Raw genomic sequence first — 14,934 nt, forward strand, 5'->3', positions numbered from 1 at the left:
TGGGTTTTGACGCAGATAAGCAACGATCTCGCGTAATGTGAAAATAACGATGCTTTTTTTGTTATTATTTACAGAGACATAACCTAGTGTATATATATCATTGAAATATAAACATTAAATTCAATATATATTGAGATTTTTAGTTTTAGCTTACATGTGCATACTGTAATATTCGAGACTTTTTTGTTTGTTTATTATTAGTATTATTCAAAACAATGTCCACTTTATATTTCATGTGAAATAGATATTATTTTAAAGGTAGACTAAACTCCAACAAGAGCCTTACGTGTTGGAAAGATGCATACCCAGACCACCGACACATACTGACACTTTAACAATTGAAAAACGCGTAATTTTAGAATTAATAAAAAAACGTGATTATTCCTGCTAACTGGGGGCAGCCATTTTGTTTCGTTTTTGTGACGTCCGGTGGTATAGCTTGGGGCGAAGTGATGTCAGCTCAGGTCCAACTTGTCTAGTATGCACAGTGTAAACAAATGCTCTAATTTACGACAAGGCGCTTCACTTTCATTAACTGACTTGTAAAACAACATAAATGACTTGATAGTATAATAAACTATTTAACTAAATATGTTTCAATTTGCATCAATATAACGAAATGGAGTTATAGTATTTTTTTCTTTTAAAAATCCAAAGAAAAAATGCATATTATTAGGCCTATTGGTAGGATACGTAGGGGTAGGCTGAATTTTGCCCCCCCCCCCCCCCCCCCCCCCAAAAGCCACAATCTGAATAACATTTATTCATAAATATATTATCATTATTACCAAACAGCTATATAATGGTTCAAAACGAACCACTATGCAGTTCTACACTGATGGTAACTAATATTGTGAATAGAATGGTGGAAATCCATGGTGAAAAGGTTATAAGCCAAAAACATTTGCTCCAGCAGTTGAACCCACACGCCCCACTGCCCCCACCCCACCCCACCTAACCCTCTGTCTCGTACACCAATGTTATTTAGGGTGTTTGAAAAGCTAAAATTATTTTTTCATTCCCCTTAACTGTTCAGGTATTCTACATAGGGTGTTGGAAGAGGGGCTGCTGTTTTTTAATTTGATTTTCAACTGTGCAGGTGGGGGAGGGGGAAAGTAGCAATGCAGTATTTCAATCTGATTAAAATTAGCTCTACTGGGTCTACCAGTAAATCTAAGAGCATTGTGTGGACTCCCATGTCCAGGTGACATTTCATCTATAAGTAACAATTTAAGTATCGACCAATTACACTTTGCCTTTTATAGCGTTATTTGGGAGCATACAAATTCTAAAAATATCGGGCAAGACTATTTATGCAATAGGCAAACTTGTTGGCCCAATGGAGAATTATGGACAGACCAGGTATAAATATATAATGTTTTCTCTCATGTTGCATATATTATGTATTTTCCTAAATAAAAAGTAAGAAAATAGCATGGTAAAAAATTAACACGTAATAAAAAAAACATACCATGCAGTAAGCAAACATTAAAAATTGCAAATAAACTATAAAAAGATTTTATTTGTCCTCACAGAGGGCCTGTATATAGCTTTGTAAATATTGAATGTTAATAATTTACAATTTCCACATTTAGAACAATATAATAATATATGAACAACAATATATGGTTTTGAACTGAATAATAAGTGCAACAAAATACAATATTCTATATTTTAAACATACATTATACACATATATAAAATATTTTTTATAATTCTTATCCCACTTTATTGCTATAGAGACTAGGAATGTACTAACATTCACAAATATATGTCCATAAACTATTACTTTTGCTTGCAGTAAATTAATTTATGTTTTTAATAGAGACGTATGCCTCACTCGATTACTTTACTAAAGAGTAGATTTTCAATTACACACGCTTTGTTAAAGTTACTGCATTAACTTACGAATGGTATGCATAGTCAATGTTTTGAATGACTGCCGATAGTCCTGCAGTCAAATAAAACATCGAAAATATCCTTTATCCATGAATATCACTCATGTGGTGGTAACTGACTTGTACCATACCTCTAAGTGATGTTGCATGATGAGATAAGGCAGTTTGTCTCAGTGAAAAGTGGGATTTAAAAGTGTACAGTTAACACAGACTTATTGCACACTTTTGTCAATGGGGAAAAACAACCTAAGTGTGTTTTAAATGTTAAATGTCCAGTGGCAGATAGACCTAAGAGGGGCATCCCTAAATTTTGCGACAGTTACATTTTAATTTTTTACGTTGGAGAATCCATGGAATCCATTTGTGGCCTTCAGTCACATGTAATTGAGGCCCCCCATATGGATTTTCTGGATCTGCCACTGGTGTCAATATAGTATACATAGAGAATAACTAGTTAATGACGTCGAATATCTGCTTTATCCTGAGACCGTAAGAATGGGAAAATCCGCGAGGCTCTACCAAGCGGAATTTCTCATTCAGCCTGAACAGTATAAAGCAGATATCCGACATCATGAGCTAGTTATTATCTCTTTCCTGCAGACCATAAAAATTAAGAGAAAAAGCTATTATTTCTGTTATTTCAGCCACATTGTAATGTAGCTATGCGTGTGACGTCATACGAGTGACGTCAAAAGTCATAATCTGCTAGTATACGTTTAGGACTTTGCTTGAATCGGTCATGATAATCTGTCAATAGAAACAGTGGTTGCAGGATAAATACAAATAAAGTTTGTGTTGTGATAATGATAACAAAACATACCTATTTATTTATGATTTAAGATTTTAAAATTGCTTTTCTGATATAGCTAAAACATCTTGACATTGACTATGTATAACATCATACTCCAAAATGCTTGCTTTACTGATGATACACACTGCTAAAATAAGCTTTTTCGACCACTGTCTGTGGATTGCAGAATAAATAAAACAACTATGCAGTTACTGTTTTAAAACATATTATCCGACTTATGTTTCTTTGGCCATGAGACTTAATTTTCAAAGCATTGGAGTTATTAACTAGAGCAGTGTGCTGTTAACTATGAGCCTTGTTAAACTATTTGTACAGAACAGATTTAAATAAGCATTTTGTTTCCTGCTTTTAAAATTGTTTATTACCTTAGTATGCTAATTAAACTTCAGACCTGATTTGTAAAAAAAAAGAGTATTTGTACCAGTTTTAAGTTGCTCATCAAAATTATTCTAATTTTAAACCTATGTACAAAACTGATTTTAAACAAAGTGTTTTCTTCATCTTTGCTGTACCCTGTTTGCCTTAATTAATGGTAGTGAATACCGCTACACTGGATCAAAGCCATTCATGGATTTTTTTTTTTTTTTAATATACTACGCACTATCTATCACTCTATCACTCGTATCATACTCTGACACCGGGAAACAAGTCACGGAGAACTGGTTACTAGATTTTGATTACGACTGACTAACTACATGGTCCCATACTAGGTCTCTTTTCAGGATTAATTCCTGACTGATTTTTCTAGGGCGGGTGACAAGACAGGGTCCCACATCACGCCTGGCTGCGTCCAGGATTACAGCTTGGAGGTTCGTAGATCATTCATGCACTCTTCGACGAGATCGACGGCGTCCAGGGACGTGCCCCAACTCAGCGTGATGCCATTGGCTCCATGGCCATAGTTGTGGACAATCTTTTAAACAGAATAAAGAGAAAAAGGTTTTATTTCAGGCCATCAATAAAAAACAAAAAACAATCAATAATTAGATTTAACGTAATTCAAATAAAAATGTTACCATAAAACAAAAATTAACAAGTATTTTATAAATTATTATAATATTGCAAAAAAAAAATCAAAACTTTTTTAGTTTTTATTTAAAACAAACTAGTTTTTTCGAGTAAATATTATAAAGACAGACTAATTTAAATTTAGTTATGAAGTAAAGACAAATTTATAACAAAATTTAAAATAAGTGTCATCTAAAACAGACAAATTTAAAACCAAAGTAACTAAAACAAATTCAGTCTGAGAAAGTATTTTTCTAGTTTATATACTATGAATGGAATTAGTAACCTCTGATTTGGTCAATGCACCAACTATTTAAAAAGTTAAAATTTGGTTTGTTTAATGAGTACATTGATTTATTAATAATCGGCTATTGAATGTCAAAACATTTGATAATTCTGACACATACTCTTAGATGAAATTCAGTGCATTTTTCCATTAGCCCCAGTGGTAAACTGCTCGGTTGATGCATGGTCAGTCTAGGATTGATCTCCGTCGGTTGGCCCATTGGGTTATTTCCTACTCCAACCAGTGCACCACGACCAGTATATCTAAGTCTGTGGTATATGCTATCCTGTCTGTGAGATGGTGCATACAAAAGATCCCTTGCTATTAATGGAAAAATGTAGTAGGTTTCCTCTCTAAGACTAAATGTCAAAATTACCAAATATTTGACATCTAACAACAGATTATTACCAAATCAATGTGCTCTAGTGGTGTCGTTAAACAAAACAAACTTTTCCATTAGCAGCAAGAGATCATTTATATAGCTAATACATTTTCCCATATACCAGAGCCTTTCATGGGGCACTGGTTGGGATGGGGAAAACCTTGATCAGAGAATGGGTCCACCAAGGGGATTCGATCCTTTAACCCAAGCACCTCAGGCGAGTACTCTACCAACTGAGCTAGATCCCACCCACCAGCTGTTTAACCCTACTACACTTGTTAAGTTTTACACATCAATTACATTTAGCAAGGTTCAGAGAGAGGGAGGAAAGGAGCGAGAGGGAGATAGAGGGGGGGGGGGGGGGGGGGGAGAGAGGGAAGGAGGGGAGAGAGAGAGAGAGAGAGAGAGAGAAGAAAATGCCAGCAACTAGAGGGGCCAGTACTATATTATTAATGGGGTGGGGGAACAAATGTATTATCTTCAGAATTAGAGGGGCCAGGTCCTCCCGGCTTCTGAATGCTATGACTATGGCCAATATACGTACTCTGAGTTTTCTTCCTTGAGAAAACAAGAACTCTTTTTCAATTCTTGGCGGTGACCTACAGGGTCTTAAACCGGCCCATTCACCAATCACCTCTGCTCCCTGTCAAATTAAAAGACAATTACATAATTATTAAAATACTGACAAACTGCATACAGTGCACAGTACAATTTTCTGTAAAGAATGTCGGACAAGTGGGATAGGATGGATGGACCGACAGACAAAACACTCAAGGTTCTATGGGAGGAGGTGAACACACATGGCTGCGATGGGAAGCACAGTCTGCTGGATGGATAGAAGAGACACCGATCAAAAGGAGGAATTAAACACAAACAAACAGACAGTTAAGACAAATGTGGTACATAAAAAAATAAAGACCTCGATACCTCAAGCTGCGGGAAGAGTTTTTTAGCCCTCATCATAATGTCGGCACTCATTTCTGGGTCCACAGACGTGCTGAAGTTATTCTTCTGCCGACACCCACCAATTATTACACAATCACAACTGAAATAAAGTTACACCCATTTGGTGATAAAATAGATAATGGTACAGAAAATGAATAATAATAATAATTTTTAAAATCCCCATAAAATAATGTTCATAGACCCATTGTACTAGAACACTACGAAAAACTTTTAAAAATAATTTAATTGCTTAAATGTCGTATTACTTAATCTTCCTTATGTTAATTTCTGTACGTAAGGTGTGTGTGTGTGTAAACTGATCGTAAAACAAATGTGCTTACTTTTACAGAAACTGATTGTAACAAACAAGTTTTTTGTTTTACACAAACCCATTAAGAGAAACAAACGTTTTGTTTTACATGAACTCATTAAGAGAAACAAGTGTTTTATTTCATATAAACCCACAGAGAAATAAGTGTTCGGTTTTACATAAACTCACTGAGGGAAATGGGTGTTTTGTTTTACATAAATTGAGAAAAAAGCAAATGTTTTGTCTGTTTTACATAAACTCACTGAGGGAAATGGGTGTTTTGTTTTACATAAACTCTTTAAGAAAATAACCAAGTATTTTGACTGCTTTACACAAACTCACTGAGGAAAATGGATGTTTCACATAAACTCGGAGGAAACTGGGTCCTTTGTTTTACATAAACTCTGAGAAAAACAACAATTATTTTGTCTGTTTTACATAAACTCACTGACAAATAAAATGGGCATTTTGTTTTACATAAACTCTTTGAGAAAAACAAGTGTTTTGTCTGTTTTACATAAACTCCATTCTGATGCTTATAAAACTGTACTGGTGTTGTGGTTAAGCCATCGGACATGAGGTTGGTAGGTACTGGGTTCACACCTCGGTACCAGCTCCCACTCACAGCGAGTTTAAACGATTCAGTGGGTAGGTGTAAGACCATGTGCACTACACCCTCTTCTCTCTCACTAACCACTAACAACTAACCCACTGTCCTGGACAGACAGCCATGATAGCTGAGGTGTGTACCCAGGACAGCGTGCTTGAACCATAATTGGATGCAAGCAAGAAAACAAGTTGAAATGAATATAAAAGTATAATGCAAGAATTCAAAGTGTTTTCCATAAACTTACTGTGGAATCAGGTACGTATTATCTGATGTCAGGTACCAGTGTTTGATCCATGGTGCTTTCACCTAAGAGAGAGAGAAGCAAGCAAACAATAGTTACCAGCAATATGAAAAATCAATAAAACCTTTCATAATTAATAACTGTCCATTGTGGAAGAATTGGACAGATATAACAATACGGTCAGAACATGACTGGTACATTGAGCCACCAGCTGTTACTTTACTTCACAGTATCACACACTGAGTCACTTCATTCGTCCAATTATTACATACATTACCGGTAGTTTTATAGCAGAAAGAAATGTTTTATTTCACAATGCACACTCAATAAATGCTTATTTACGGTCATACGATGTCAATCAGATTGTACGATGTCTGACGTATGGTTAATAACCACATTTCATTTCAACTTTATTTTCGTGCTTATATCCAATTAAGGTTCAAGTATGCTGTCCTAGGCACACACCTCAGCTATCTGGGCTGTCTGTCCAGGATAGTAGGTTAGTTATTAATTGTTAGTGGTTAGTGAGAGAGAAGAGGGTTTAGTGGCCTACACCTACCCATTGAGCCCTTAAAGGAGAGGACAACTAAGGCATTTGACCTGGTATGCATATTCAACGATATATAACGCACATTACTGCTTAATATCAACAAGTATAATCGTATAGTTAATTACTAAAATGGTTAAATGTGATGGCTATTATATATAACGGGCGCAGACACTTTGTACCATCTCTGTGAGTACACCCTCTGGCGAGCTGGTGGTTACGTAATACTTAATGCGTAACGTCAAGAATGAGCCTTAGAACTAGAGAAACACAATCTACCTGTTTTTTGCGGGATGATAAATAGTCATACATTGCAATGTTCTGTAATAATACACATCCCAGTAAGCCAGCAATAAGTATATCCAGCACTATATATATTATTTTTCAATACAAAATAAAATACCATTGTCAAAGTGGCTACACAACAAGTCGGAACAATTAACAATGTTTTGCCCATGCATTAATCTACGTACTGAAATGATACACAGTGTTTTCTTAGTTAATTGGTCTATGCTGTTAGTTGCTTCTACCTGTGATTCCTGATTGGCAGGTGTGTATTTGATTGGTAACCAGGCGAGCCAATTAATTGACGCTGTCTAGACACAAAAATACATACCGGTATTGTGGAATATTACCTGTCGCCCCTAAAATTGTAATGGACATGGTTTATTACTGTAAATAGTTATGTAAAACTATTGATTAAGTAGACTTTTCCATCTAAAACCACAGAACTGACCAATTACGTAGTCCCAAATAAAATAAAATTATCTCTTGGGTATTGTGGGTTGTCGTTTTTGCTCCAGTGTAGCATATCAATAGGCCTAATAGTGTACATTTTTCCTTTGGATTATTAAACAGAGAAAAATACTATAACCCCATTTTGTTCCGTTAATGCAACTTGAAATATATTTAGTTAAATAGTTTATTATATTATTACATCATGTTTTACAAGTGAGGTTGATCAAAGAGAAGCGCCATGTCGAAAATTACTGCTTTTGTTTACACTGTACATACAGGAGATCGTCAGCAGCTGACGTCACTTCGCCTCAAGCTATCCCACCGGATGTCACAAAAACGAAACAAAATGGATGCCCCCAGTTAGCAGGAATAATCGTGGTTTTTTATTAACTCTAAAATTATGCGTTTTTCATTTGCTAAAGTGTCATTATGTGTTGGTGGTCTTTCCAACAAATAAGGCTCTTGTTTGAGTTGACTCTACCTTTTAAGAATTTGCTCTGGGTTGGAGCTGGTACCGGGATGCGAACCTTGTACCTACCGGCCTTATGTCTGATGGCTTAACCACGACACCACTGAGGCCAGTTAATAACCACACAGAAACCTTTTGTTTAGTAACAAGGTTATATAGCTGGCTATATGGACATAGAGAATACTAAATGTTACAATGAGTGTATTTTCAATCATACATCACAGGCAAAAGTGAGTGATGTATGATTAAAAACACATGAGTTGAAATATAAACGGTCTCGCATGGGAACGAGTATAGTATTTTATTTATTACCCTGCACATCTATGAACAATAATCGCACAGAACGACTTCCAAAATAACTAAACAAAACATAAAAATGCACTGATTAAAGACCGAGAAAATGAAGTTGTTTACAAATGATGTCATTTAGCAAAATGACGTCATATTGTGGTAAGGCTCAATGGGTAGGTGTAAACCACTTGCACCGACCAGTGATCCATAACTGGTTCAACAAAGGCCATGGTTTGTGCTATCCTGCCTGTGGGAAGCGCAAATAAAAGATCCCTTGCTGCCTGTCGTAAAAAAGAGTAGCCTATGTGGCGACAGCGGGTTTCCTCTAAAAACAGTGTCAGAATGACCATATGTTTGACGTCCAATAGCCGATGATAAGATTAAAAATCAATGTGCTCTAGTGGCGTCATTAAATAAAACAAACTTTACTTTACTTTCATATTGTGGTCACTTCGTTATTTATTAATGAAACTTTGCATACCTACGCTACCCATCTATCAATGAAGTTTACACAAACAATATTATAATCATATTGAAGATTAAACAAAATTATTAAATATAGGCCTATATTTTATTAAATTATGTTGCTAACAATAATTATAAGAATTGACAGCAAGCATTTTTCTAAATATGAATTGAAAGAACCATTCCCACACGTTTTGCATGAACATCTATGCAGATTTGTAATGAGTGACACAGACCTGATCAGAGGTCATGACCTCTCAAAAAGCATATTCCACAATGTGAAGATATGATAAATATCACATGGATATCTCTTCCACCGCGGTGTAATAAACGTATTCTAAACAAGAAAGTATTTTTATCCGGAAACCACTGTTTCTATAATATGACGACGGATAAAGCAAAGTCATATCCATATAGTAACAGGATATAGTAGCAGAAACTTTGCATCACATGCATAGCTACATTACAAAATCACTCATTTGAACTCTAGGTCATTGTACAAACAAAGAATTTTTTTTTTAATGACGCACTCAACACATTTTATTTACGGTTATATGGCGTCAGACATATGGTTAAGGACCACACAGGTATTGAGAAAGGAAACCCGCTGCCACCACTTCAAGGGCTACTCTTTTCGATTAGCAGCAAGGGATCTTTTATATGCACCATCCCGCAGACAGGGTAGTACATACCACAGCCTTTGATATACCAGTTGTAGTGTACTGGCTGGAACGAGAAATAGCCCAATGGGCTCACCGATGGGGATCGATCCCACACCGACCGTGCTACGTCCAGCCCCTCCTGGTCATTGTACAGGGTGGCTGAAATAACAGAAATAATAGCTTTCCCCTTAATTTTTAAGGTCTGCAGGATAAAGATAATAACTAGTTAATGATGTTGGATATCTGCTTTATCCTGTTCAGACTAAAATGGCAGCAAAGTCACGATAGTCCCTTTAATTTATATTTCTACAAAACTATTTTACCTTAACGAGCTGTCCTCTGATTGGATACACTTTTTTATCGCCAACTAGATCCAGGGCAGCAAATCCACAGCAGTTGATGACGATGTCAAATTCACCTGCTAGCTGAAAAAAAACAACCAAACATGTAAAACATTTATAACACATTATTACCCCAGCGGTCACTCATAACGGAAAATATTTTCCATATTTTCTCAGTGAGAAATATTCTGCATTGGTCATTTTAATGCAATTCATTATAGATTTTTAAGCAGAATAAAGAGAACGTGATTAAATTACAACGTTATAGTAATTCTCAGAACAGTGCCTAAAGTGGTTTACATCGTTTCTATACAGGTTGGCCTTCGTGCATGTGCGAGGAAAATAAAGGTTTTTACAGAAAAAATAGCTGAGGTAATAAATAGAATAACAAACTCGGTTCCAGTTATTATCAAATTTATGTCCCTCGTGAAATAATTTTCATTTGTCATTCAATAAAAGCTCGTGACAAGTAAAAATGATTTCACTCGGGACATAAATTTGATAATAACTGGTAACTCGTTTATTATCCTCTATTTAATTTAAATTTTTTAACTGTAACCAAAGGTGGACCGATCATATACATTAGCAATTGTAGATCAGTTTTGTAATGTTGGACACTTCATAGTTGCTGATTAAACAATGTGCTGGGGTGTTCTGAAAACAAACATTCCTTTCCTTTCCTTCCCTATTCAACAAGACTAGACTAAGTTTCACAATTTGTATGGTTAACGGACACCTAATATCTGCCAACTAAACTGGTGTTGTGTTTTAAAACATGTTGGCTAGTGAAAAACAGCCTGCCTATAGATAAACATTTGATGGACCAGACAAGCTGGGGTTTTTTTCTTTTTCCTGTTGTTTTTGTTTTGTTTATCATAAATCTTTAATGAATATACGAAATAGAAATAACCATCAATGTACTTTTGTTTTCATCTACAATTAAATTTATACAGATGATAGTCAGTGCGAGTGATCACTCAACTTAGCGACGACACAAATTAAAGTTTGTTTTGTTTAATGACAACACTAGAGCACATTCATTTATTACTCATCAGTTACTGGATGTCAATCATTTGATAATTTTTTATATGATGTCTTAGAGGGACACCCACTTATTTTTTCCCATTAGCTGCGAGGGATCTTTTATATACACTTTCCCACAGACAGGACAGCACATACCACAGCCTTTGATAGTGCAGTGTTCGGGCACTGGTTGAGGTGAGGGGAAAAACAATCAGAGAATGGGTGCACAGAGGTGGGTTGATCCTACGACTCAAGCATCCCAGGTGGGCACTCTTATCGGCTAAGCTAAATCACGCCCCCTAGTGATAGAATATCCATCTTATGTATGACAAAGGATTGAACTCTTCCAATGTACCTTTTTGACTATTTCGCAATCCAACCTGTATGTGGGAATGAGCAAATAAAGACTCCTAATTGTTAATCTGGACTCAGCTGCTGATCAGACAATGTGCTGGGGTATCGATAAAACAAACAGTATTTTCCTTTCCAGTGGTAAAATTTTCTATTAAAATAATATCTGAAAATATGACTGTTGGAGACAGTCATAAAGTGAAAAAGATAATTTCCACCATTTGATTGCTGGTGTGAACAAGACAGCACATACCTCATTTAGATTCTTTATCGTTCTTTGTTCCAGGGTTCCTCCCCTCTCTTGAAACCTAAAAATAAGGTAAATTCCATTAAATAAAATATGCTGCCTATTAAAAAAAAAAAACCCACCTCTATTTTTAATTTGTGCTGTAAAGTCAACTTGGTAGTTTCATTTAACATGCAGCAGTAAGTGAAGTTCCATTCATATATAATTTACAGTTTGTGTGAAATGGAACTAAAATATCAACATAAAAATTTTACGTAAAATTAATAGTTTGTTTGGTGTTGTTATTGTTACTATATTTTATTTTATTTTATATTTTATATTTGAACATACACTGAAGTGACCATCCAAAGATAGGGGCGGATCAAGGAAAACAAGATGGGTGAGTAATTAAGGGAAAAAGATAGGGGCGGATCAAGGAAAACAAGATGGGTGAGTAATTAAGGGAAAAAGATAGGGGCGGATCAAGGAAAACAAGATGGGTGAGTAATTAAGGGAAAAAGATAGGGGTGGATCAAGGAAAACAAGATGGGTGAGTAATTAAGGGAAAAAGATAGGGGCGGATCTAGGAAAACAAGATGGGTGAGTAATTAAGGGAAAAAGAGCACATGAAAGATAGGGGCGGATCAAGGAAAACAAGATGGGTGAGTAATTAAGGGAAAAAGATAGGGGCGGATCTAGGAAAACAAGATGGGTGAGTAATTAAGGGAAAAAGAGCACATGAAAGATAGGGGCGGATCAAGGAAAACAAGATGGGTGAGTAATTAAGGGAAAAAGAGCACATGAAAGATAGGGGCGGATCTAGGAAAACAAGATGGGTGAGTAATTAAGGGAAAAAGAGCACATGAAAGATAGGGGCGGATCTAGGAAAACAAGATGGGTGAGTAATTAAGGGAAAAAGAGCACATGAAAGATAGGGGCGGATCAAGGAAAACAAGATGGGTGAGTAATTAAGGGAAAAAGAGCACATGAAAGATAGGGGCGGATCTAGGAAAACAAGATGGGTGAGTAATTAAGGGAAAAAGAGCACATGAAAGAAAGAAAGAAAGAAATGTTTTATTTAACGACACACTCAACACGCTTTATTTACGGTTATATGGCGTCAGACATATATGGTTAAGGATCACACAGATATTGTGGGAGGAAACCCGCTGTCGCCACTTCATGGGCTACTCTTTTTGATTAGCAGCAAGGGATCTTTTATATGCACCATCCCACAGACAGGATAGCACATACCACGACCTTTGATGTGCCAGTCATGGTGCACTGGCTGGAATGAGAAATAGCCCAAGGGCACACTGACGGGGATAGATCCCAGACCGACCATGCATCAAGCGAACGCTTTGTCACTGGGCTACGTCTCGCCCTACTCTTGAAAAAGGCAATCCAATGAATTTGGGGTTTTTAAAAGCCAGGAAAAAAAGAGCTGAGTGGTAAAGCACTCACTCGAAGCGCGGTCAGTCTGGGATCGATCCCCGTCGGTGGGCCCATTGAGCTATTTCTCATTCCAGCCAGTGCACCACGACTGGTATATCAAAGACCATGGTATGTACTACCCTGTCTGTGGGATGGTGCATATAAAAGATCCATTGCTGCTAATCGGAAAGAGTAGCCCATAAAGTGACGGCAGCGGGTTTTCTCTCTCAATATTTGTGTGGTCCTTAACCATATGTCTGACACCATATAAAGTAGTCGCGTTTGAGTATGATAAACCATTATAAATAATAACATGTCAACTAAGGCACAATCAGTTTGGCTATTGTTTAAATTTTCAGGGCATTGGAGCATATAACTGGGGCATTGTTGAAATTTGCCGCATGGCCACCATTAAATCTGAGCCCCCCCCCCCCCCCCACACAGACACGATACACAAACACACATACAGACACACACGCACGCATGCACACACACACAGACACATCACACACACACACACATCACAGACACACACACAGACACAGATACACACACACACACAGACACACACACAAACACAGACACAGACACACATACACACACAGGTATATTACCGCTTCATTAACCATGGCATGTATTTGGTCACTTCTGTGATCACAGTTGTACATGAGACTCCAAAACTGAAATAAGAAAATGATTGTAACAGTAATTCCTTGTGGTTGTGTCTTTATCATGGTTGCTGTACTTGACAAATCTAGATAACATCCATAAAAACAACCTAAAACAGACAGAGACAGAGAAAGAGAAAGAGACAGAGACGGAGAGAGAGAGACAGAGACAGAGAAAGGAGAGAGAGAGAGAGAGAGAGAGAGAGAGAGAGAGAGAGAGAGAGAGAGAGATGGACCGAGTGGGAGAAAAGGGGAGAGAGAGAGAGATGAACCGAGTGGGAGAAAAGGGGGACAGAGAGAGAGAGAGAGAGAGAGAGAGAGAGAGAGAGAGAGAGAGAGAGAGAGAGATGGACCGAGTGGGAGAAAAGGGGAGAGAGAGAGAGAGAGAGATGAACCGAGTGGGAGAAAAGGGGGACAGAGAGAGAGAGAGAGAGAGAGAGAGAGAGAGAGAGAGAGAGAGAGAGAGAGCGAGCGAGAGAGAGAGAGAGAGATGGACCAAGTGGGAGAAAGAAAGGATGAGGAGGGAAGTATGGGAAAGAGTGGAAGAGAGAAAGGAAGGAGGGAGATAGGGGGAGTAAAGATATAGAGATGGTCAGAAAAAGTAGAGAAAAAAAAAAGAGTGAGAGAAAGAAAGAAAGGACAGATTTTAGGAAGAGAGGAGACGGATGGATGGACGGATGAACGGACAGACAGGCAACAGTGTTGCCTTAACCCCTCTTGATTACTATATCATCTGTAGGAAACTTTAATATTAAAAGAATGTTTAAGCAAGGCTTTTGGACTGGTATGCATATTTAACAATATATAATGCACATTATTGCTTAATATCAACAAGTACATTATTATATTTAATTAATAAAATCGTTAAATGTGAGGGCTATTATATATAACGGGCATGGCCATTTTGTTCCATTCCAGTGAATACGCTCTCGTGTGAGCTGGTGGTTACGTAATACTTAACGCAATGTCAGGAATGAGTCTTAAAACTAGAGAAACAAATCTACCTGGTTTTTGCGGGACGATAAAATAGTCATGTATTGCAATGTTCTGTAATAATATACATCCCAGTAAGCCAGCAATAAGTATATATTATTTTTCAATACAAACTAAATCACCATTATTAAAGTGGTTACACAAGTCAAAATAATTATACCATGTTTTGTCCATGCATTAACCTACATACTGAAATGATACACTGAGTTTTTTCTTAATTAATTGGTCTATTCTG

At 36.8% G+C, this 14,934-nt stretch overlaps 1 protein-coding gene across 7 annotated transcripts in view; it reads right to left on the bottom strand.

The window, feature by feature from the left end:
- Nucleotides 1-1,504: 1,504 nt before the first annotated feature.
- Nucleotides 1,505-14,934, bottom strand: part of LOC121388458 (D-aspartate oxidase-like) — a 31,284-nt gene continuing 17,854 nt past the window's right edge. For all 7 annotated transcript variants that reach the window (XM_041519798.1, XM_041519797.1, XM_041519795.1 and 4 more), the window contains 7 exons: nucleotides 13,653-13,718; nucleotides 11,632-11,686; nucleotides 9,987-10,088; nucleotides 6,495-6,556; nucleotides 5,313-5,430; nucleotides 4,930-5,028; nucleotides 1,505-3,622 (listed from right to left, as the gene is read on the bottom strand). In XM_041519798.1, the coding sequence (XP_041375732.1) occupies nucleotides 3,506-3,622; nucleotides 4,930-5,028; nucleotides 5,313-5,430; nucleotides 6,495-6,556; nucleotides 9,987-10,088; nucleotides 11,632-11,686; nucleotides 13,653-13,718 (619 nt within the window). In that variant the 3' untranslated portion in view covers nucleotides 1,505-3,505. The remainder of the gene's footprint in view (nucleotides 3,623-4,929; nucleotides 5,029-5,312; nucleotides 5,431-6,494; nucleotides 6,557-9,986; nucleotides 10,089-11,631; nucleotides 11,687-13,652; nucleotides 13,719-14,934) is intronic.

The sequence above is a fragment of the Gigantopelta aegis genome, chromosome 14 (assembly GCF_016097555.1).
Source record: "Gigantopelta aegis isolate Gae_Host chromosome 14, Gae_host_genome, whole genome shotgun sequence".
NCBI lineage: Eukaryota > Metazoa > Mollusca > Gastropoda > Neomphalida > Peltospiridae > Gigantopelta > Gigantopelta aegis.